This window comes from Mirounga leonina, unplaced genomic scaffold, assembly GCF_011800145.1.
Source record: "Mirounga leonina isolate KUSES-001 unplaced genomic scaffold, KU_Mleo_1.0 Mir_126, whole genome shotgun sequence".
NCBI classification, from domain to species: domain Eukaryota; kingdom Metazoa; phylum Chordata; class Mammalia; order Carnivora; family Phocidae; genus Mirounga; species Mirounga leonina.
Window position 1 is genome coordinate 29,222,117 of NW_023270314.1, and position 23,023 is coordinate 29,245,139.

General features: G+C 44.2%; 1 protein-coding gene across 4 annotated transcripts in view; it reads left to right on the top strand.

The window, feature by feature from the left end:
- SENP1 (SUMO specific peptidase 1) overlaps positions 1-15,500 on the top strand; it is a 53,574-nt gene extending 38,074 nt beyond the window's left edge. For all 4 annotated transcript variants that reach the window (XM_035002780.1, XM_035002781.1, XM_035002782.1 and 1 more), the window contains 5 exons: positions 6,692-6,895; positions 7,949-8,028; positions 8,931-9,015; positions 9,545-9,640; positions 10,571-15,500. In XM_035002780.1, the coding sequence (XP_034858671.1) occupies positions 6,692-6,895; positions 7,949-8,028; positions 8,931-9,015; positions 9,545-9,640; positions 10,571-10,633 (528 nt within the window). In that variant the 3' untranslated portion in view covers positions 10,634-15,500. The remainder of the gene's footprint in view (positions 1-6,691; positions 6,896-7,948; positions 8,029-8,930; positions 9,016-9,544; positions 9,641-10,570) is intronic.
- Positions 15,501-23,023: the final 7,523 nt, after the last annotated feature.

Below are 23,023 nucleotides of genomic sequence, written 5' to 3' on the forward strand. Positions count from 1 at the left end.
TTTCAGTCTACACAATGAAGAGCAGTGGAAATGCTCTCATTTTTTAATGTCTCTGTAAGACAGTTGACTAGTTAGAGCAGAAATGTATTGTGGGGTTTATAATGTAAAATATGACAATCATAACAGGGGGAAAGTGGAAGAACATAGTACTCTAACACAGTACATGAAGTGGTATAATGTTATGTGAAGATAGACTGTCATAAGGTAAAGACCTATATTATAAACCCTGGAGCAACCACTAAAACATAAAAATAAAAATAAAAGAGGTAGAGTTAATAGGCAAATAATGAAGATAAAATGGAAAAAAAAAATCCAAAGGAAGGCAGGAAAAGAAGAAAAAAGATACAAAGAACAGATGGGATAAATGGGAAAAAAGCATGATGGTAGATTTAAACCCATCAATATCAATAATCACATTAAATGTAAATGATCTAACCCAGCATGCACAATAGAAATATAATGTGAGCCACATAGGTAATTTTAAATTTTCTAGTAGTCCTATTGAGAAAAGTAAAAAGGAACAGGTAAAATTAATTTTTAAAAAATTTTTATTTATTTTTTTGAGAGAGCACAAGTGGGGGGAGTGGCAGAGGGAGAGGGAGAAGCAGACTCCCCACTGAGCAGGGAGCCTGACATGGGGCTCAATCCCAGAACCCCGGGATCACAACCCGAGCCTAAGGCAAACACTTAACAGACTGAGCCACCCAGTTACCCCAGTAAAATTAATTTTAATAATATATTTTACTTAACACAGTAATATATAAAATATGTCATTTGGGCATGTAATAAACATTAAAATTTTATTAAAGGGATATCTTACCTTTCCTTTAAAAATGTAGTGCTCAGTAGTCACATTCAACTAATGGCTACCATATTGGGCAGTATAGATTAAGCATCCAGTTAAAAGGCAGAGCTTGTCAGATTGGGTAAGAAAAAATTTGTCTACAAGAAACCCATTGAATTTAATTTATTTAGAAATTTCCTGGGTTTTTTTCCATTTATTTATTTATTTATTTTAGTAATCTCTACACCCAACATGGAGCTCAAACTCAGGACCCTGAGATCAAGAGTTGCATGTTCTTCCGACTGAGCCAGCCTGACTCCCCAAGAAACCCATTTTAAATGTGAAGACACAGATAGTTTAAAAGTAAAAGGATAGAAAAAATATACTATGCAAAAACTAAATCAAGAGAAAGATGAAGTAACTATATTAATACCATACCAAGTATATTTTAGAGCAAAGAATATTACCAGTGACAGACATTTTGAAAGGGATAAGTTCTTCAAGAGGACTTAACCTAGATATGTACATACCTAGTAAGAGAAATTTCAAAATATATGAAGCAAAACTTATAGAACTGAAAGGAAAAATAGACAAATCTATAATTATCGTTGGAGATTCCAGCCCTTTCTCAACAATCAGTAGGAGAAATAGAAAATCATTAAGGATATAGAAAGCCAGAGTAGGTAGATGGATCTTGTGGGCAGGAAACACTTCCTCCTCTGGACAGCACTAAATGTGCCCCATCCCATGTGGAGAAACAGGATGATGCTGTACTTCCAGTCTCTTCATTTTCCCTCCAGGACTCTGTCCTTCGTGTCATACCTTACTACTAATTTACATGGATGCATTGGGAAAATCGCAAGCAGACATGTCTTTTGTTTTATTTTGCAAACCCTTGTTAATTATTATTATTATTTTTTAAGATTTTATTTATTTACTTGACAAAGAGAGAGTTAGTGAGAGCAGGAACACAAGCGGGGGAGTGGGAGAGGGAGAAGCAGGCTTCCCGCGGAGCAGGGATCCCGATGTGGGGCTCGATCCCAGGACCCTGGGATCGTGACCTGAGCCGAAGGCAGACGCTTAACGACTGAGCCACCCAGGCGCCCCAACCCTTGTTAATTATTGTCAGTTGTTTCCAAAATGCAAAAAAGCATTAGACTGTTGGAATACGTATTTCTGACTTTTTCCTAGCTAGGGAAACACCGTAAGGAAGAGACTAATAGCATATGTGGGGAGTGAGGGCATGCAGGAGGAAATAAAGTGGAATCTCTGTTAGCAGACTGACTACACTGATGACCAAGCTAACTAGGCAGACCAGTTACCGATTTTGTAAGTCTCATCTCTGAAAGGAAAGAGGTGTCTTTCAGCTATTCTGCATCACAATAGCCTTGTGTACAGAGAAGGTATTCTTACTTGATTGATAGTGGGGAAGTATGAAGACTTAAGGGATATACCAAGGTCATCTGATTTCTATTGTGGAATCAGCATCTGAAATCAGAGCACATAACTCTGTCTAGCATTCTTTCATAATAAAAGTGGAAATGGGGAATTGGTAGTGGTCATAGCTTTCTGGTTGTTTCCAAGGAGCCATTAAATTTAAGTAATGCTCAGTGAAGAGAGGAAACAGCTTGCAGAACATTAAGCCCAACTAGACAAGCCTAGCAAAGGGAATAAGTTTTCTTTAGGGAATAAAAACTGATTCCATAAGAAGGGGGGGAAAACTAGGCAAAATGAGATAAATTAGTTAAGTGAATATGATGTGTCTACCATATGCCATGCACTCTTACATGTCGAATAAAATGATCGCAGTGGAAATTTTAGTGTTTCTAACATGACTCACTGGTAGATTCCACATCATTATAGTTACCTCTTTAGAGTGTTTCTTAACAGAACCAGTCCTTTTGATAAATCAGGGATTTATGCAGGGTCACAGGGAGAATAGTAGTTACAGTTGTCACAACTCCATAAAAATAGGTGTTGCCTGCCTGTCTTTGTCTAAAACTTTAGCAGTGATTCTGATAATTTGATACTTGAATTTGCATGTGAGAAGAATCCTGGGGACATGTTCACAGTGAGAGATGCAATACACAGAACTTACCTGAAGTCTACCTTCTATATTAATTAGGTTAGATCTTAGAGGAGTGAATGATCTTCTGACTCCTAGTATTTAAGTGCTGTTGCTTGGCTGGTCTTTTGGGCTTTGTGGTCAACAAGGATAGATTTAATTTAAAAATCAGGACAGGGAGGTTAAGGTGAAAACATAGAGAAGTAAAACAGGAAAAATGGCTTTTTCCCCCCTGAAACTTGTCTTGGTTTCTACTTAGGAGCACTGTTATACCCATGACTTTCAGAACATTTTTTTTCCCCAGAGCCAATTAGAAGGGTTTAGGGGCGCCTGGGTGGCTCAGTCAGTTAAGAGTCTGATTTCTTGGTTTTGGCTCAGGTTGGTGCTCTCAGGGCTCTGAGATCCAGTAGCGGCATCAGGCTCCATGCTCAGCGGGGAGTCTTTTGAAGATTCCCTCCCTCTGCCCTTCCCCCCCATTCGTGGGCACGCTCTCCTCTTTTTCTCTCTCTCTCTCAAATAAAATAAAAATAAATCTTTAAAAAAAATAAAGGTTCAGAGTGTAAAATCGGGAAGGGTTAAAAGTTAAGATTTTACTGTTAGTGAGATATTTTACTTCTAAAAGGATGAGAAGACAGTAGTTTGGCCGGTTTACTGGGTGAGAAGGAAGATACAAAGAGCAGTGGTCATTTATGTCATTGTGGTAACATGCAGGAAAAGGACTGAGGCCTTAGTTTAAAAACGTAGGCTTTTCTTTTAAAGAGAAGCTTTTCCAGCTTCAGCCTGGCAGCTCTTCAAATACAACCACAGAGGAACAAGACACCAAAAACAACAGCCCCCCCCCCCCCCCCACCCACCTCCAAAAAAAAAAGCACTGCATAGACAAGCAGGCGCTCCTGGCCAAGGCTGTGAAGGCAGCAGGAAGGGCAGCTCCTGAGGCCCTGGAGCTGCGGCAAAGCTGACAGACAAGTGTGGGCCCCAGAAAGAGGGACAGGTGGACCAACACTGGCAGTGGTCCCCAGATGCTGGTATATTGGCAAGACAAACAGTAGCACAGGGCTGACTGACTACTTTTAGCCCCCTATTTGAAGGGGAATTTAAGATCTTTTGGAGCTAAGAGAGTCTTGTGTGCAGAAAGGCTCTCCCTGTGGGAGGAGAGGGACCCTTGTCTTCACAAAATACAAGCAAATGCCAGTCACTGCTTCTCTTTCATCTTAAGCACTGTGATCCCTTCTCTCATGTCTTTTTCCTTCATCTTCAACCCTCCTCTGTGAGATGACATGTACGATTCTTTTTGTTCTCTTAACTCCTAGCTTGTTTTCTTGGTAGGACTGTGTCTTGGTCGAACTATGGCAATTTTCCTCATTTGGACAGAGTAATAGCTGCAAAACTGAGGAAACTGGGATCTCGGTTCTGCCTCAGATGTCAGATTGTACATCCTCAGCTAATGGGGAGAACATTGAGGCCACCAAGCTCCCTCCTACTGGGATATGGAGGAAATGAAAAAGAGCCCAGATCACTCCTTAGAGCTAATTAACAAGCTGACTTTGGAGGAGGCCATTTCCCTGGCAGTGGAGAAACCTTGGTTGGAGGCAGAACTAAAGCGATGGAAGAGGGATTCTCAAAGGAAATAGATAATTGTGTATCCTGATCATCAGGTCTCCGTTCTCCTTAAGCTGGGTTGGTCTTTAGCTTTATGGTCCACACTCTCAAAATAAAAACATAAAAATAAGAAACCAAACAAGCCGGGCTGTGTAAGTCTCACTTTGTTGGCTTCCGGAACTCTTTCCTCCTAAAACAGGAAAATCATGGGTAGCATGATACTCCTTTATGTCCTCTTTTTTTACTTCAGGGTAATGATCCTAAAGGTGATGCCCCTCTGAAGGGCACCTAAAGGAGATACATCTCCATGGCTTTCATGTGCTTGGCTGTCTTTATCTTTCTGCCTGATTCTTTCCACTTTCTGCTTGAGTCCGTATTGCCTTTTACAGTGTATGACTTTTGTTTGCCCCATGGACGGTTTGGCTTACAGTGACTGATAGGTCATCTGCCTGTTCACTTCACCCCTTGGATTAAAGGGTTTAGCCTCATAACATGGCTAATATTGTGGGATGAGTAGAATACCAGAGGAATCAATCCCTTCTTGCAGTTTTTCTCTCACTAGAAAATGTAGTTTTATAGCCTAGAAATCTGTGCTTTTTGGGCAGATCTTCCTGCATTCCTGGCTGCCTTTCACAAGCCTAGAATCGTCCTTTGGCACCATTACCCTTGGGGACAGAGTTAGATTGAAAACCTCCGTTTGAGAAATCTGTGACCCTAATTATGTTTTGATTCACTATTATTTAAAATAACTGAGCCCACTTATCTGTTGGGCATCACACTAGGCAGAGGATCAGCCACAACCCAAGTCCTCTGGACCTGCTGGGCCTCTTGCTCAGTCTTCAGAGATGCAGGCAGAACAGTGTCTTTCTTCAGTCCTAGTCTACCCCTCAACCCCCACCCTCAGAGCTCTGCTTCATGGCGAGTGTGGTTTCCCTGCAGCTGCCGAGGCATCCTCATCTATAGGCCCTTTCTCTAGTCTCGACCATGTTTCGGTGTGTTCCTGGCAGTGTTCCCTGCTGCCTACCCAGTATGTAGCTGCCTACTGTTGGGCAGTAGCTCACTGCTCTGGCATCCTAGTGTGTAAATATTTGTCAAAGGACAGGGGCGTTTTCCCATTCCCCAAAAAGCATTCTGAAAAATGTGCCTGTTTTCTTAGTCATATTTCCAGGCTGTGGATCAGTTAGCCCATTCATTCCTTGCAGTTGACAGACACTGGCCTGGCCTCAGCTGGCCACATGAAGTAAGTATGCGGTAACTTCCGGCCCAGTAACTGTCAAGCTTTAGTACGAAGGAGTCCCAGACCTAAAGGGAACCATAGTCAACATAGTCACTGTTAGAGCATACATTGTTTCGTTAACAGGAAGAATCCTGTATCTTCCGTGTCAAGTGTTTAAATTTCTTAGACTCATACTTGATATTGGAAGCATATATGGAATCAACAAAAATGAGAAAGCTAACCATATGGATTCTGGAGGAAAACTTGACTCTTCATGTTTGTGACTGGACTTTCAGGTCTCATGTAATGTAGGTTTTTATACAACATCCATGTCTGCCTCTGCAGAGATGACAGTGCTGAGCTACTAGTCAGTTGAGAGGTGTTTTTTCTAGTACAGTTGATGGTTTATCCTGTCACTCAGTTCTACTTGAGACCAGAGCCGGTCACCAATGCAAGCCAACTTATTAGGCTGAAAAGGCAGTCTTTAGTCATGGAACAGTTTTCCGTCTGTGCACAACCAGGTGACCCACATATAAGAACTGAACTGTTGGTCTTTGCTTTATTACACTAGACTGTGAGCTCAGGATTTATTTCAGTTGCTCACCCAGTCCCAGTAGATTAAAGTACCTCTACTGTGTCTGTCAAACTGCTTGGCTCCTTCCTTTCCTTTTCTCTAAGTCTTGCCTTCTAGCACCCCTTCCTCCTCCTCCTCATTTTTGGACCTAATCCTTAGTCTTCTACAGATCAGACTAGCATGCACCCGTATGGATCCTCAACCCCATAAGATATCTACAGATCTGTAGAGCTAGAGCTAGAACTAGATCAGCTTTTTCTGTTTTCACTGTTTACAAGCACCTCAAGCCTCCAGAACTTGATGTAGGGGCAGGAGGCTCTGGGGTGTGGAAATCTTAACTGATAAGGAAACAATAACATATGCTGTGCAACACAGCAACTGCTTTTCCTTCATACGACACAACACTTTTGGAAGGACTGAGTATCTTTTAATACATTTAATTTCTTCCCACAGATAATCAATTTCTACATGAATATGTTGATGGAGCGAAGTAAAGAGAAGGGATTGCCAAGTGTGCATGCATTTAATACCTTTTTTTTCACTAAGTTAAAAACGGCTGGTTATCAGGCAGTGAAACGTTGGACAAAGAAAGTGGATGTATTTTCTGTTGACATTCTTTTGGTGCCCATTCACCTGGGAGTGCACTGGTGTCTTGCTGTGAGTACCTCTCTTACTTTTAATCAAATTTAAAAGAAATCTACAGAATTTTAGACTATACAGAATAGTGAGTAGTAATTCTACATTTTCACTGGGTGATTGTGAGAAAGAATAGTATTTCGTTGGCTAAAAATTGGATAGATCAGTGAACTTCCTGTCAAGAGTGGGAGATACTTAGACTTTGAAGAAAGTTGTGGAATTTCCTTTTCTGGAAATATTTAGAAGGGAGCTGTAAGGCTAAACAGTCTCAAGGCAAGGCATGGGGTGAAAAAGTGACTTCTTAATGATCCTGCCAACTCAGATTCTGTGACTTATTTTCTGCCCAATTATGATTTGCCTTGCATACTTGATAGTTTAATATTTTTTATGACTCTTTGAGAACATGGATACATTCATTTAATATATTAATAAAAATATAAAAGTTCTATCACAATCTGTTTTGAATTATATTTGAAAAGCATAAAGCCAAAGAGAAATTCTCCACATAAAGAAACAAAATGCGGAATATTTTGCCATCTTTCTGAAACCCTGTGGAAATGATCTCATTCATCTTACAGTCTCTGAAGAGCCTGTGTGTCTTCACTGCTGCCCACATGGCAGATGGAGAACCTAAATACTAGAAAAAGATTTCAGGGCCATTAATGAGGCCATGATAGTACTATGTAAATAAACCCCTTGTTCTTTCCTCTGCAGTTTAAGCATGGTATAATGCAAAGTATCAGTCAAACTTGTCATGATTTCACAGGGAATCTGGCAAAAGGTTCCAAGTTTGGGGCGCCTGGGTGGCTCAGTTGTTAAGCGTCTGCCTTTGGCTCAGGTCATGATCCCAGGGTCCTGGGATTGAGCCCCGCATCGGGCTCCCTGTTCCAAGGGAAGCCTGCTTCTCCCTCTCCCACTCCCCCTGCTTGTGTTCCCTCTCTCGCTGTGTCTCTCTCTCTCAAATAAATAAATAAAATCTTAAACAAAAAAAAAAGGTTCCAAGTTCCAGGGAAGTGAAAGCTGAGAAACTATTTTTCTTATTTTATGAACACACAGATTTTTTTTTATTCCCAGGTTGTGGACTTTCGAAAGAAGAATATTACCTATTATGACTCTATGGGTGGGATAAACAATGAAGCCTGCAGGATCCTCCTGTAAGTAGGGACTTGAGAACAAAAGAGTTTGGTGTTGGGTGTATGTTGTGTTCTTTGATACCTTTAGTGGAGTGATTATGATTAATAAAGGAAATCTTCACACTGAGGTAAGAATGGATATTTTATGTCTGAGTAAGTAAATATATAATAATACCAGAAAGATGCCCTCATGGGGACAACTGTTGTCCCAGTGCACTAAAATAACGAATGAGTCAATATGTACATATAATATAGAAACTACTTAAAAGTCATCTAATCCAACCTCCCTAATTTTTCAGCTGAAGGATCCAAGACCCACAGAGGTGACTTTGATATGCTCAGGTCCTACTAGTTAGTGGCTCAACTGGGAACCAGAATGCAAATCTCTTTATACCCCATCTGTTTGTCTTTCCAAAATGCCTATTCCTCACTGTACCACTATACCATTCTGGTGGCCAGGAGGAGGCGAACAGTTTGCACTTAAGAAGAGTGCTCTGTATGAGGTATGCACTCATCAAATTGTGATTTGGATTGAATTTTCACACAGGAAAATCAAGACTATAAATAGTGAATAACTGCCTTGATATTGCTAGAGAAACCTTCTTCCATGTGGTCGAGTTCTGAAGGACCATATAAACCAAGGAAAAGAATCAAACCTCATTCCTCAGGAGGAACAATAGGTAGAAGGAACCTGGGTGTCAGAGGCAGAGGTCCTGTTTCTCTTGGGTTGACAGGGTGGGCATGAATTATGGGAGCTGCAGGGGAAGCTTAGCAGCCCAAAGATTTCCCCGCCCAGCATTATATACTGTTTTTCTCAGAAGTGCAGATGCAAACCCTTCCTAAGGATTGTTAACCTCATTCTTAGGGTGGCAGCTGTCATCAGTGTCCCCACAGCTCATCTCCTTCTCTCCCAATACCTTTAGGCAATACCTGAAGCAAGAAAGCATTGATAAGAAAAGGAAAGAGTTTGACACCAATGGCTGGCAGCTCTTCAGCAAGAAAAGCCAGGTACATTTCATCTCATCAGGTGGAAATCCTGATATTAGGGTATTTGGGAAGGATAGGGTTTTATTGCTTGATTCCCAGGGACCTTCTTAGTGTCTAGCCTGACTTCAGCTTGGTTGTTTGGTTCCTCAGGGGAAGATAGAGTAAGCTCTGTCTGTGGGAAGACTGGTCATGTGTTTCTTATGTAGAACTAGGTTTTCTGAATGCCCAGCTATTTTACTGAGCTTTTCACTCCTGTGGGAAATGGTTGCTGATTGGCCCTTATGGGAGGGACTTGTCTTTATATCTTTAGGTGTCATGGAAGTCTAAGATAGTCTCCTGATACGAAGATTAATATTAATATGAAGACCTGACTGAGATGCTGTATTTTTTTTCTCTGAGCCTGTGTTGTTCTGGGTGAGGGACTTAGGGTCACTTCTTCAAAATTCAGGGAAACCTGTAACATTTATATCCTTTGGTTCTTATTTATAATCTAATATGAAGGAAGGAAGCTTGGAAACATGTCACCTTTTTGTTATTTTTGATCTTTCAGGAAATTCCACAGCAGATGAATGGAAGTGACTGTGGCATGTTTGCTTGCAAATATGCTGACTGCATTACCAAAGACAGACCAATCAACTTCACACAGGTGAGCTGAGCCTTCGGGAAGGAGCCCTGGGACCACCCTGTCTCTAGGCTGCCCGGTAGATTTTTTTTTTTCTCTACCTGCTCTACCTAGCGAACTCTGCCTATGGCCCATAACACTGGTGGTTACCACGTAGACCACATCACAAGAAAAAGGATAGTGATAGGCCACATGCTGGGTTCCCTTACATCACATGCTACAGTCAACGAATCCTGGTCATTAACAGAGCCTTCTTCTCTGCCCCTCTCCCCGCACCTACCTCAAAGCCTGTAAGAAACAGAGAACTGGGACCAGAACAAGTTTTCTTCATTTTCTCTTCATCTTGTTAGCAGTCAGGTTTTGGCACAGGCTACACCTTGAACTCCTAGTGTAATTTGTCATGCTGCCCTCCTCCCCTGCCCCTCACTTGATGCAGCTCATCAGTCTCCTATTAGTTTGTGATTGTTTATTTCTGTCCATGTGGTCCTTCAGAGACCAAAGTGGATTGAGACTGGAGATTATGGTTTGTGTCCTGTACTTTAAATTAATGGCTTTACCAGACTTTTCCACCATAGCCCTTGGGTAGAGCTGACTCTTGCAGTTCTATAACTCTTTCCCTAAAAGTAAGTTTTTGATTTTCAGGCCTTAGATCTCCCATCGTCTTAAAAGTTCAACATAGAGGACTTGATAGACACCATCCTCAAAATTCTTGGAGACATTTGGGTGTAGCCTGGGGACTCCTGGTGATGCCCAATAAAGTTTGTAAGGCTACAACAAGAGAAAATAGCAGTAGAGATAGCAATAGAAAAAAATTACATGTAATCAAGAATTGAGCAATTTGAAAGACCAGAAATGCAACTGAAGCTATTTTAATTGAAAACCTTGAGAAGGAAAGGAGTGTTGGGTCTGGATAAAAGCAATGAAAAAATTAAGGGTATCTCTGTGTCCCTACAGCAACACATGCCATACTTCCGGAAGCGGATGGTCTGGGAGATTCTCCACCGAAAGCTTTTGTGAAGACTGTCTCAGTTAGCCGACACTGACCTTGTGGGGGACCAGCTCTTTGTTGTCTACAGCCAGAGACCTTGGAAACAGCTGCTCCCACCCCTCTGTTCTTGTAAAGCCCTTGATCCTGGACCAGGCCCTGGCAAGATGCATTCACAAGCACATCTGCCTTTCCTTTTGTATCTCAGATACTATTTTTGCAAAGAAACTTTGGTGCTGTGAAAGGGGTGAGGGACATCCCTAAGCTGAAGAGAGAGACTGCTTTTCACTTCTTCAGTTCTGCCATCTTGTTTTCAAAGGGCTCCAGCCTCACTCAGTCCCTAATTCGGGGGCCGAGAGAAGCTTGGACAGACTCTTGGTTTCATATAAACTCTTGTTGTTAGGCCTTACTAAGAGGTAGGAAAGGGCATGGGCAAAAAGGTAGGGATGAAAACCACCAGCATATACACGCACACATACACGCAGGATTTTCACGATGTGTTGTCAGGAAAGTGACTGGAAACTGGACTTGGGGTCACACGCTTACGTCCCTTCTCCAGGACTTCCCTATTTATATGCCTCTTGTGAGATCCATCTGCTTCTGTACAAGGCTGTTTTGTCATCTGTAGCTTCCTCCCAGCCTGAGGCAGAACACATGAGCCCGGGGGGGGACCCCAAAGTCCCAGGCAGGCCTTTCCTTAAAGCAGGGGTTCGCATGTGCTCACAACACAGGATACAGAGAAGACCCACCCAGGGAGCAGTTTAGTGGAGCAACAAAGGCACCACTTTTACTGCCGCCGACTTCTGACCAAGAAGAAGGACCTCAGTCTTTAGCGTAAAATTCCAGCATGGGATGAATGCAGGTCTAGTTTGGTCTGTGGCTAGTTAGTCTAAATAGGTTTCTAACCACAGAGAATTTAATATATATATATAAATATATATATATTTCACAGGGATATGTGTTTTTTTAAAAGGCTGAATGTGTTCACCACTTTAGCCTGTAGATTTATTTCCTTTTTGCAGCTTTAGCTCTAGCACGCACAGATCCCAGCCCCTATGTGGAGGGTGTTTGTGGACTTCCTAACAATATTTTGAGGCCTGGATGAACTTTGGCTTAGGGGTCAAGGTTACAGAGGGAGGCAAAGATTTTCAACTGGAAAACGGGTGGAATTTGGACTGATCAACTTGAGACTAAAAAAACTGCTATTCCTTTTGTTCTTTCTAGCATCTCCCCCGCCCTCTGAGCGCTCCTCAGGCTAGATAGTGGAACGATCCAATGCCAGTGTCATTTTGTACTTAAGTTCCAAAATAGGAACGTTTTATACTTTTTTCTGTATTGTAATAGGTAGTTTTGTATGAAATATTTTCTCTTCTTCCCTTGTACCCCATCCTTTCCAACATTGTGCTTTCTCTCTGGGCTTATTTGAAAATTTTACTCTGTTTTATACCAAGCTTGTTTAGTACATTTTTCTATGTTTTACCACAGGTTACAATTTGAAAAGAAAACTATTTTTTTTAAATATTCCATTGTTAACTGAATGTTACTGTTTCCACTCCAGCAACCAGATGTCCTACCTTTTTCATAACTGCCTGCCTTTTTGGGGAAGACCACCGTTCGTTTGTTCGTTCGTTCTTTCTTTCTTTCTTTCTTTCTTTCTTTCTTTCTCTCTTTTTCTTTCTTGTGTTTTTCTATAGGAAATAAATAGCTTTCTATTTATGAGTTGCTGAGACCTTTCACATTCTCTTTTAGAAAGCTACAGTGTGCAGGCTCAGTGTATGACTCCTGCACGTGGATTCTTGGTACTTAATGTATTTCAGTGACAAATGGAAAGGTGGCAGTATGGCATAGATTTGGACTATGAGTCAAAAGACCTGAGTTTTTCAGGTGCTCTTGCTATTATCTGGGGGGGACTCAGAACAAGATAGGTGTCTGTATTTATTGTTTGTCCATTTAGATAACAACATCTGTCTTACCTTCCTCACAGACTTTTTGTACAGACCAAAGCAACAAATATTTATTGCCATGTATAACAGAAAATGAAACATGCAACAAAAGCACTTTGAAAAATATATAAGGAATTGTTGAGCCTTTCTGAACGTGGACCCCCTTTCTGACCAGTGCATTTATGTACAAGGCGAAGTTAGTGATCCTGAAACCACCCTACATGGGTGGACCAAGCTGAGACATAGGTTGTAGCCCAGGGTGGCTCAGTGGGAACCAAATATAGACATCTGTAGTGGGCCATTTTTCCAGAGAACTAGCCAACAAATTTAGGACTAGCATCTGGGAACTTAGTTTCTCCTTCATTTAAGGGTGGGTTTTGATGACCAGGGAGGGGAGAAGGAGGTTCCTGCATTCCATGGCCAAGGGCATGCTACCAGTATCTTAGTTAAACTGCTTTAAACTAAAGCCTCTTGCCTTCCTTTTCTCCTGTTTTTCCTTCTTCCCTGTGTTCAGTGCTCATAATCACCTACCTCCTCTTAAAAAGTAACACTTGAGGGATGATGAACTCTATCTAGATACAGAGCCTTCAACAGGAACTACAGTCCCACCAATCACTCCTGGACCCTGTACGGAGAAAATCAGATAGAACATTTGAAAAGAAGGCATGGAGGTTAGTTCTGTCCCATTTGTTGCTGGGGACCCACTATTGCTCCTGGGAGTCCCATTTGGGGTTGGATGTAAGAGTACTTTTCCTTGTTCCTCATGGAGACATTGTGGAAATTGGCTCCTCTATCTATGAGGCACTTCATACTTCTCTGTGGTATCAACTCTTCTCTTCTTTAGCTCCTGTAATTGTGCCAGCATCTTCTACCCACTGCCCCTAGCAATGTTAGCTCCAAGTTTTAGTGCCCTGGGGCAGAAACACATGACCTGAAGAAGTACTGCCAGCAACCCCATCGCGTAGTCTGTCCATCACCACCTGGTTTTACGTGGCCTATGAAAGGCCTAAGGAGAGGGAGAGGATTCACTTAAGAACCCCATTGTTTTTATGTTTCAGCCTCTGGTCCTTCTGTGCCATCCCTCCAGTTCTCAAATATGTCTTGCCAGAGTAAGAGAGAGAGACGACTGACACTTTGACTTTGTCTTCTCCCTTGCTCCACCTGGATGGGCCAGGGCAAGGTGGAATATAGACTCTTAGGCCCTGTCGTTGACTCAGGCTACATGCTGAGCTCCTGGGAAAGTCACCATATTTCCCTGCCCAGAAGGAACCTACCCATAGCTTTGAATTCATCCTAAAATGTAAGGCTCAGTCCAGCATCTTCCCTTAGAGCCCGGAGCCTTATTTCACCTTTGCTGAATCCTGACCTCTATTAAGAGGCTATGACTATCATTCCCAGCTTTGGAGGTGAGGAGGGACATAAGGGTATATGGGGTCATGCTGGTCACCCACTAAGATAAGGGGGAACTTACACATGAATCCCCTGTGGGATAGAAAAGAGAAACTCAAACACTTTGAGTCAGAAGACAAACCTTGAAATAATATTAGTACAGCCTGCCTCTCTGGGCTGTCAGGGATAGGGCAAGAATAATTCTCATTGTGAGTGGTTGGACCAGATACCTAGGGTCTTGTCAGAGTCTAAGATTCTGAAATGTGGAGGGCCATAATCCTGCTTGGAATAGAATTCGGTCAAGATAGTGATTCAAAGTTCAAGTTTAAGGCCAGTGTTAATATGGCTTGGTTTTACAATTAAAGCCCAGGTCAGAGTCTTACCGTAATGGGACAGATCATAGCTGTTGACTTCTCCTTTCTCAGCTGACAAGTAGCCATCACCTGCTTGACTCCTGGAGATTGTCCTTCCACTCTGCAGAACATCAATGTCCGGAAGGGAAAGTGTGGGAAAGAGATGTACAAGGAGCCCAAAGTCTTTAGTCTGCTAGGCACACCTCATTCAGTTTACTCCTGGTTCGTTCTTAAGTACCTACAGAGCACACACACCCAAATCCCATCTCCCTGAAACCTTCCCTGATCACATTATCTTAAAATCTCTTATCTGGACAGCTGTAGCCCAAATAATCAGAAAATGTTATAACTCCATATTTGTAATCTGTCTTTTACATCAGGAATGGACTGAGACCTGTTGTCACAGAGAGCAGGTGAATGATTTGGTGCTTTTTCTTCAAGCCAGGAGTGCAAGCTGCTTCTCTGGCCGGCCAGTGAGGAGTAGGGGTAACTGCATTAAACGTTGATTGAGAAGACAGCATTTCAAGGGTTGGGGAAGGAGGACTGCTTATGGCAATGTGCAGGGGGGCTGCACCTCCTTTGTGGTCCCAAACCTAATGCCCCACTCTGCCCTTAAACATCTTCCTTGGCAGTTTAGCATGCCCTTCCCGGGCCTCAGTCTCTGTCCCAAGGAGCTAATCATAGTATTTTTTTTTTTTCTAACCACACACCTTTCTAGTCTTCTCCATCTTTTTTACGTCCAGTGCTGTTGTAGATTGAGACTGAGTCCCTTTCTGCCTTGTCCTTTAAATGGACCATTTTACATGCTGCCTGTGTCTTGTCTGTTAGCCAGAGCTAAGTTCTTGGAGAGCATTTGCCTCATCTGATATTCTGGGGAACCCATTACACTGGGTGTTTAATAAGCATGTGTTTAAGCACTGGACTTGGGGGCCCTGGAGGATGGAGTGAAAAGATGGTTTGACCAAGGAAATAAAAGCCACCTGTCCTTAAGGACCTTAGAGTCTAACTAATTTGGAGGCTAGGCAGACACCAAGTAAGGGACCTTATCAAGAAGGCCGACTCCTGGTGCACACTCCAGTTAGAAGCTGGGCGTGGATGATGGAGGGACAGAGGTGGAGATAAGTCAGGGATGATGTTGCATTTATCTACCTGTGTGTAACTCTCTCCCTAGTTCTTAAAAGTTGATTTATTTAAAATAAATTCTGTGGATTTTGCTTTCTTGCTTTGACTGGAAACTCCCTGGTGAAAAAGGACTTGGTGGTGTTTGTCTCTCTAAGACTGTCTCTCTGTCTCTTTGACTGTTTATTCTGTCTCTGTGTCTATGTCTCCTGATCCAAGTGGGACCAGTGATTGGATCCTCAGTGTGGTCTGGATTCCTGAGTCCACCCCTTAACCAAGAGCCTGAATACTGTTCATTCATTCATTTCATTCCACATACCTGGAATTGAAGCCTGGAACGCAAATAACGTGCAAATCCATGGCTCCCTGGCACTTTTTAAAACCAGACCTGTCTGTGGAGCTGGCCAGAGGGCCCTCCTGAGCCAAACACACCAGTCAGGACTTCCAGCCCACTCTGCTAACAGCATCCCTTGTCTCCTTGCCCCTCTCCTGCACCCCTTCCTCCTCACAATCTAACCTCTCTACCTGTAAAGCTCACACTCCAGAGAATAAAACATAAGAAAGCGCCAGCTTCTGAAAGATCTTCCACTATGTTGGTGAAATGGTTTTATCTGTGTGAGTTAGAAGAGTCACTTGTAGTCTCCAGAACATTCTTGAGTTCTAATATTTTTCTAGGCATGGTTAAGATTTTTTCGGCCATTTGAAAATGGTTGGAATGAGGAGCGAAGCCTTCAAGCCATTCTTGTTTTCTGATTACTGAATATGGTTAAAGATAGCTGACGATTGCCTGGATCTGCATGTTCATCACTGAACAGGGACAAGACTCCTTCCAAGTGGGACCTGGACTGGATTGTGAGTTAGAGTCAGCCTCTGTCCCCGACTGCTCCTGTGGGGCCTGGTGTGGTTCTGCACTGCAAAAAGTTACAAAGGGCCTGGGGGCGGGGGGGACGGTGAGGAGGCTTGTCCTGTTCCTCAAGGAATTCATGTTCCAGACACTGTTCTGAACTCCAGGAAAACTGTTTTGCTTCCTTGTGTACCTGTGCCCCATTTCCCATCAGCCCATCACCGGCCAGTGATCTCTGCCTACAATGGCCTACGGGGCCCTGCACCTCCAACAGCTTGCCTTCCCACTCAGCCCAGGCTCACTGGTCTCGGCTACACAGGCCTCCTTGGTGTTTGTGTAGCAAACCAAACTTGCTTCCATCTCACGGGGGTTCTACTTCCTGTTTCCTGTGTCTGGAGGGCTTTTCCCCAGATCTCCTCCTGACCCACTCCCTCACCACCTCTGGGCTCTGGTGCAGCGTCACTCTCACACTCCCTAGCTCCGTTACCTTCGTTTCTTCTCTGTAGCATTTCGTATCTGACTATATTATTTATGATGTGGGAAATAAGAAACAATTAAATTTCCTTACTACTTACAGCCCATTGACAAGGCCTTGAAACAGGCAGAGTGACCTTCCTCTGGGAGCTCAGTTGCCTTGATCTTGACACTTCGCTAAGGGCAAAAAGAAATCAGCCCGACTCCTCAGGATCCTGTGAGTCTACTTTAACATAAAAAAATTCTTTTGGAACTTCCTTTATCTCTACCCCACAAGATACGTGTTAGCAATCATTCTCCAAGCATATGGCCCACTGATACACATCTGAAGGGTCTCGTACGACTGAGTTTTTACTAAACGGTAGTAAATGACCTTTTCCTATCAGTAGCTAGCCGCTCCCAGGATCCTGGAAACCTTGTTTCCAAAATACCGTAGAGGCTTGTACTGTCCCTAGCCCCCTCCCAACTTGAAAGTCTATAATCAGTCACCTGTCACAACCCCAGTGCAGCTCCTTATGCCCAAGGGTCCTATCCCCATGCTTTAATAAAACCACCTTTTTGCACCAAAGACGTCTAATGCTTTCTTGGCCATCAGCTCTGAACCCCAACATCTCTACATCAATTGACTCCTGTGTTTTGTCTGTCTCTCACTTAAATTCTGTTCATTCTGTGTCTCAGGTGCCTATGCTTCCCTTTTTGCCAGCACCCCCCCCCCTCCCCCCCGCCGATTCAAGTCCTCACCTCGTGTCTGCTTTACACTGTGTCCCACCCAGGGTCCTTGACTTCAAATGCATCATCCACTTAGCAGTTAGAGCTATCTTCTTCCAATAATATTAACAATAAGAATAAGCATTTATTGAGGCCCTAGTCCCAGCCTTTTGTGCCAAACACTTTATATACATTATCTCATTTAGTCCTCACAAGTGTGTGATGTAGGTACTATTCCTTATCCCCATTTCTCAGATGAGAAAAATGAGCTTAGGGATTGAATAAGTTAGCCCAAAGTCTCAGACTGTCAGTGATAGGAACAGGGACTCCAAGCCAAGAACATATGTCTCCAAAGCCCCTAAAAGCCCTATGAGATACTGCATGCACACAGCCAGCATTGTTTCATCTTGAGACAGGGCGAGCACGTGACCCAGACATCATGGGGTCTCTCTCAGTGTGAAACCAAAGAAGAGAACCTTCCATGAGGTCTGCAAAGGCTAACTCTCCCTCTTTTGTCTCATGAGCAGGGTTGAGATCCTTGTCTCTTCACCTTAGATTGGAGGGTCAAGGAGAATGGTGGGGTCCCTCTGCCTTGGGATTCATTTCCTCTTGGCTTCTTCAGAAAGGGGTACCAAAGAATTCCCTTCACCCCTCCCACAACAACCCTTTCTCCAACTGTCTTTTGCCTCCCACTCTTGTCCCCCAACTCTCCGGGCTGCCCACATTAGCAAAATTTCCTTTGAGGCCTCTGATCCTAACCTAGAAAGGGGGAGGGCTAAGGATGGGTGGGTGGTGAGGAGGGAGATACCGATACCAAGCAGATAGAGCTCATCCCCACAGGAGCTCAGGAATCAAGGGTGTGTGTGTAGGAACATTTGGAGACATTTGTGGTGCTCCGCAGTGTTCCATTTTTTCTTTTCACTTCTGTCTGTGTCTCCTGCTCTGTCCCCTCAGTATGGAGTTTCCTCTGCCATTCCAACCGGTTTGAGAATCTCAGGAATGCATAGCCCTGTGCCCTCTTGCTCCCCCACCCCCACCTCCTTACACAGAGCCCCTGTAGAGGTGGAACTTAGTTCAGGCTAGAGGCCGAGGCCGAGGGGGGAGGGTCCTGCTCTTTTACTGGAAAAGAAAGACAACACACACTCTCAACCCTTCCTCCCACTCTCTCTCCGATTTCTTCCCCAAAATCAGTCTGCCACTCTCAGCTTCCTCTTAAAGAGACTGGCCTTTCCCACCCTCACCCCTCACTGGGGGCCTCTCTTGATGGTAATTACTCCTAATTGTTTTCTCTTGGCTCACGAGGCCTTTCCTTGCCTGCCCTGAGCCAACAGTTCTGTGTCTGCTCAGAAAATAGGCTCAACTCAGACTAGAGGCAAGCCTCTTTGGGTCTCAAAACCCAGGCTTTCTAGATCTAATTCAGAGGGCAGCTTTGACCATGGATATGCTGTAAAGAAAGGCTGCTGCTTGGCCTCTCTCAAGGCAAATTGCTGCAAGAAATAGTGATCAAACTTGAGGAGCATGTTCCAGCAGCAAGACCCCTGGAGAAGCTCTAAGCATTTCCTTCCATGAAGAGCTCAGCAGCAGAGATGATCTATTGGGCCTGGCCTGGGGGACGGGACTCCTGAATGGGGTCTCTGAGCTCTGCAGCTGTGGCCTGGGTGGTGTGGAGTTTCCCATCTTATCATCCAAGGCCTTTCTCCACCAGAGGACCACCCCCCACCCCAAGAGCCCCAGCCCCGTACACCATCCTGTGGCAGTGGGGTGAGGAGGCCTTTTGCCAGAGCTTGAGATGAGACCGTCACAGTCACACACATACACACATGCACGCACACACATAAGCATGGAGGCTTTGTGTTGCTCCCTCCTGGTACCCCCAGCTTCTGGATCAACACCAAGGTAACTGGTGGTAGGAGGGAGGATGAGGGTGAGGGAGGGGGACTGTGGATGGTGGGGGTGGACAAACACTGCCCCCTTTTCCCTCAGTAGAGCTGCTGACCTTGATTCATTCTACCCTCAGAGGAAGGTCCTTAGTGGTCCAGGGCTCTTGAGAATCCTATATGCCCCTTGGAAAAGGATTTTGGGGTGTTAGCCAGAGAGAACAGGATGTAAAAATGTTTAATTGGTTAATTCAAAAATCCTAAGTGGCTACTATATGCCAGGTCCCTGTGTTAGGTGCTGGAAATGTCCTCAATCTCCCAGTCCAAGCACATAACACTTTGCTCTAGTCCCAGCCTAAAACATTTTGTCCCCAGACCCCGTTCCTGGCACCACAACCATCAGCCTGAGCCTCATTTCTCCCCACCCTCCACTCCTCCCTGACTCATTGCTACTTTGCTCAGCTGCAGAGCACATTTTCTAGTGAGCACAGAAGCCTCTGCAAGAAGGGGCCTGAGGAAAAGACCACGGAGAAAAGGCCAGTTTCCCTCAACATAAGACCTCCAGGGGAATCTCAAAGATGTGCTATAAAGGGTCTGAGCTCAGAGATTTCCTTTAGATTCTGGGGTGAGATGGCTGTACCTTCTAGACCTAGGTCTCTCCTTCCTTCCTTCCCATGATTGGATCAAGGAATCAAATTAGGTTGTTTTTTTAAAATTTTTATTTTAAGTAGGCTTTATGCCCAATGTGGGGCTTGAACTCACAACCCCGAGTCACATGCTTTACCGACTGAGCCAGTCAGGCACCCCCCAAGTTAGGTTTCTATCAGAATATCTACTTGGGTCTAAGAGTCTTCATTTATTTACTTATCCACGCACCCATCTACCCATTTGCTTATCTATCCATCTATCCAACTATTCACTCATTTATTCTTGTAGGACCTACTCTGTGTCAGGCACTGGGAAGAGAAGGGTGAATATGGTATGGTTGTTGGTCTCTGTGGGCTGTGGGCCTATTCTTTGGTCCCCAGGGTATCTCTCTGTGTCTCAGCTACTGCCTCAGAAGCCAGATCTCCCTTCTTCCCTCACACAGGGTGCCAGGCTCCAGCTGAGGAGGTCTCCCAATAGGTAACTAGGAGTCCTAAACCAGAGGCCACTGGTAATCAGGCCCAGACAGGGGAATGGGGGCCAGGCTAGTGGTTGGAGGGATGAGGAAGGCACCTGGCCAGGCCACTGAGCCCATCACTGTGGTTTGGCTCCTTTGGTGAAAAAATAGCCAGTTTGGACAAGTGTCTCCCTGTGTCCTGAGCTCTGGGTTGCTCCCAGACAGGAGTCGCTCCATTAAACAAACCACAGCTAAGGGCAACAGGGACCCAGAGAGGACTAGAAGAGAAAGTGGGGACATGGGGCTCAGGACAGGACTTGAGCCAAGCCTGTCCATCCCAGGCATAACGGTGCAAGGGAGGCCTGCTTGGCTAGGTTGTTGCTATGAGCGTGCATCACAGGAGCTGCAGGTGAGACTGGAAAGAAGCCAAACCCAGACTCAAGACAAAGACAGATACACAGACTATATCGCTGAGATAGCCACAGAGGTAAATAGGGTCAGCAATCTAGGATCTGTTTTAGGGCATTAGCTGAAGATTCACCCCAAAGTACCCAGATAGGTAACAGGAGGTTAGCAACAGGGTTGAAAATAGAAGGTCATGACAGCCCCGGAGAGAGAGAGAGAGAGAGAGAGTGTGTGTGTGTGTGTGTGTGTACCCTATTCATATATGAGTTTGGGTCTTTATAGTTTCTTTCTTCTATGTCTTTGACTTCATTCTAAAATCAGAAGGACTCGGAGTGGTTTGGGCTTCTCCGGGCCTCTCCTCCCCTTTCCACATGTGGCTGAGGGCGAGTTAATGGGACCTGTACACACAGAGGCTCACACAGCCTTGAAGACAGAGGCCCATTCATACCAGGACACTGCGGCACCTCTCTCCCAGGCTGGCCTGCGGGCCCACTCCTGCGGCACCAACACGCACAAGCGAGAGACGTGCGCCTTCGCACATGCAACCTTGCTCTCGAGCACACACATACAAAGCCACACTCAAGCTCTGTTAACCCCTCACTACCACGTGCAGGGCCTCTGCGCTCTTGGGGTGAGCTCTGGCTTGGCCTTGCTCTATCCCTTTTACCCAGCTTAGGACCCACCTGAGTTAACCCTTGAACAACCTCCTGGGGACCCCAAGGAGCCCACCGTGGGCTTGCAAAGCCTCCCAGTGCCCAAGAGGGGGAGTGAACACAGCCTCAATCAAAGAGCAAGATGGAGACATTTCTTTCAAGAGCAAGGACAATTACAGTCTGGATTCAAGTCACAGCTATGCCACCTGCAAGGTGTGGGTCCTCAGACAAATTATTTAACCCCTCTGAGCAGTGAGATGAATAGAGGTAAACTTGAGGTCCACAGATAAACCTACTAAAATTATATGCAAAACATGTAGGGTTCTACATTTTGCTGGAAAGAGGTTTCAGAAGTTTAGCCATCTTACAGGTCCCTTGAACCCCCTCAAAACTTAAAAATCAGTGAACTTATTTATTTTATTAATTTTTATCATTTTATTATTTTTTCATGATGATAAGTGTACTTTTTAATCTCCATCCCCTATTTCACCCATCCCTCACCCCCCGTCCCAGTAACCATCAGTTTGTTCTCTATAGCTAAGAGTCTGTTTCTTGGTTTGTCTCTCTCTTTTTCCTTGTTTGTTTTGTTTCTTAAATTCCTCATATGAGTGAGATCATATGGTATTTTGTCTTTCTCTGACTTATTTCACTTAGCATAATACTCTCCAGCTCCATCCATGTTGTTGCAAATGCCAAGATTTCGTTCTTTTTTACAGTGGAATAATATTCCGTTGTATATATACACCACCTCTTCCATCTATCAGTGGACACGTGGGCTGCTTCCATAGTTTGGCTATTGTAGATAATGCTGCTATGAGCATAGAGGTGCTTTGAATTAGTGTTTTTGTATTTGGGGGTAAATACCCAGTAGTGGGATTACTAGATCAGTTGCAGGGTAGCTCTATTTTTAACTTTTTGAGGAAACTCCGTACTGTTTTCCACAGTGGCTGCACCAGTTTGCATTCCCACCAACAGTGCAAGAGGAACCAGTGAACTTCTTGAACATTCCAGGACTCTATATGAGTTGAGTGCTTGTAAGTGACACAAACGTGGCCATTGGAAGTCCACTCAATCATCTAAGGTCAGTGTCAACCTCACCCTGTACCTAGTGCCTGAAGTTTTCTCACATGACTCCCACTCCTATCCCCCCAGCTTGGGGAACTGCACACTTTGTCACACCCATGAAGAGCCCAGCTCAGGCTCAGCTGAGGCTTTCTCACCTGATGGACCCATTTGCTGGGATGGGGTCAGACTTGAGGGTCAAGCCCAGCAGGGGTCAACAGGAAAGAGAGAATGGAGATAGATATTAGGAATAATAATCATGATACTTATGTCTACTGAGTGCTTACCATGTGCTAGGCATTGTGTAACCAACCGATGAAGTGAATGATACCATTATTCCCATTTTACAGATGAAGAAATAAGTTCAATTAAAATTGTCAATTGCTCAGGATCACTTGACCAGTAAGTGGTAGAAACTAACACTGAAAGCAAATTTGTCTGACTCCAAAGTCTTTTAAAAGAGAAGGAATGGGAGGGCATCGAGGGGATGGCC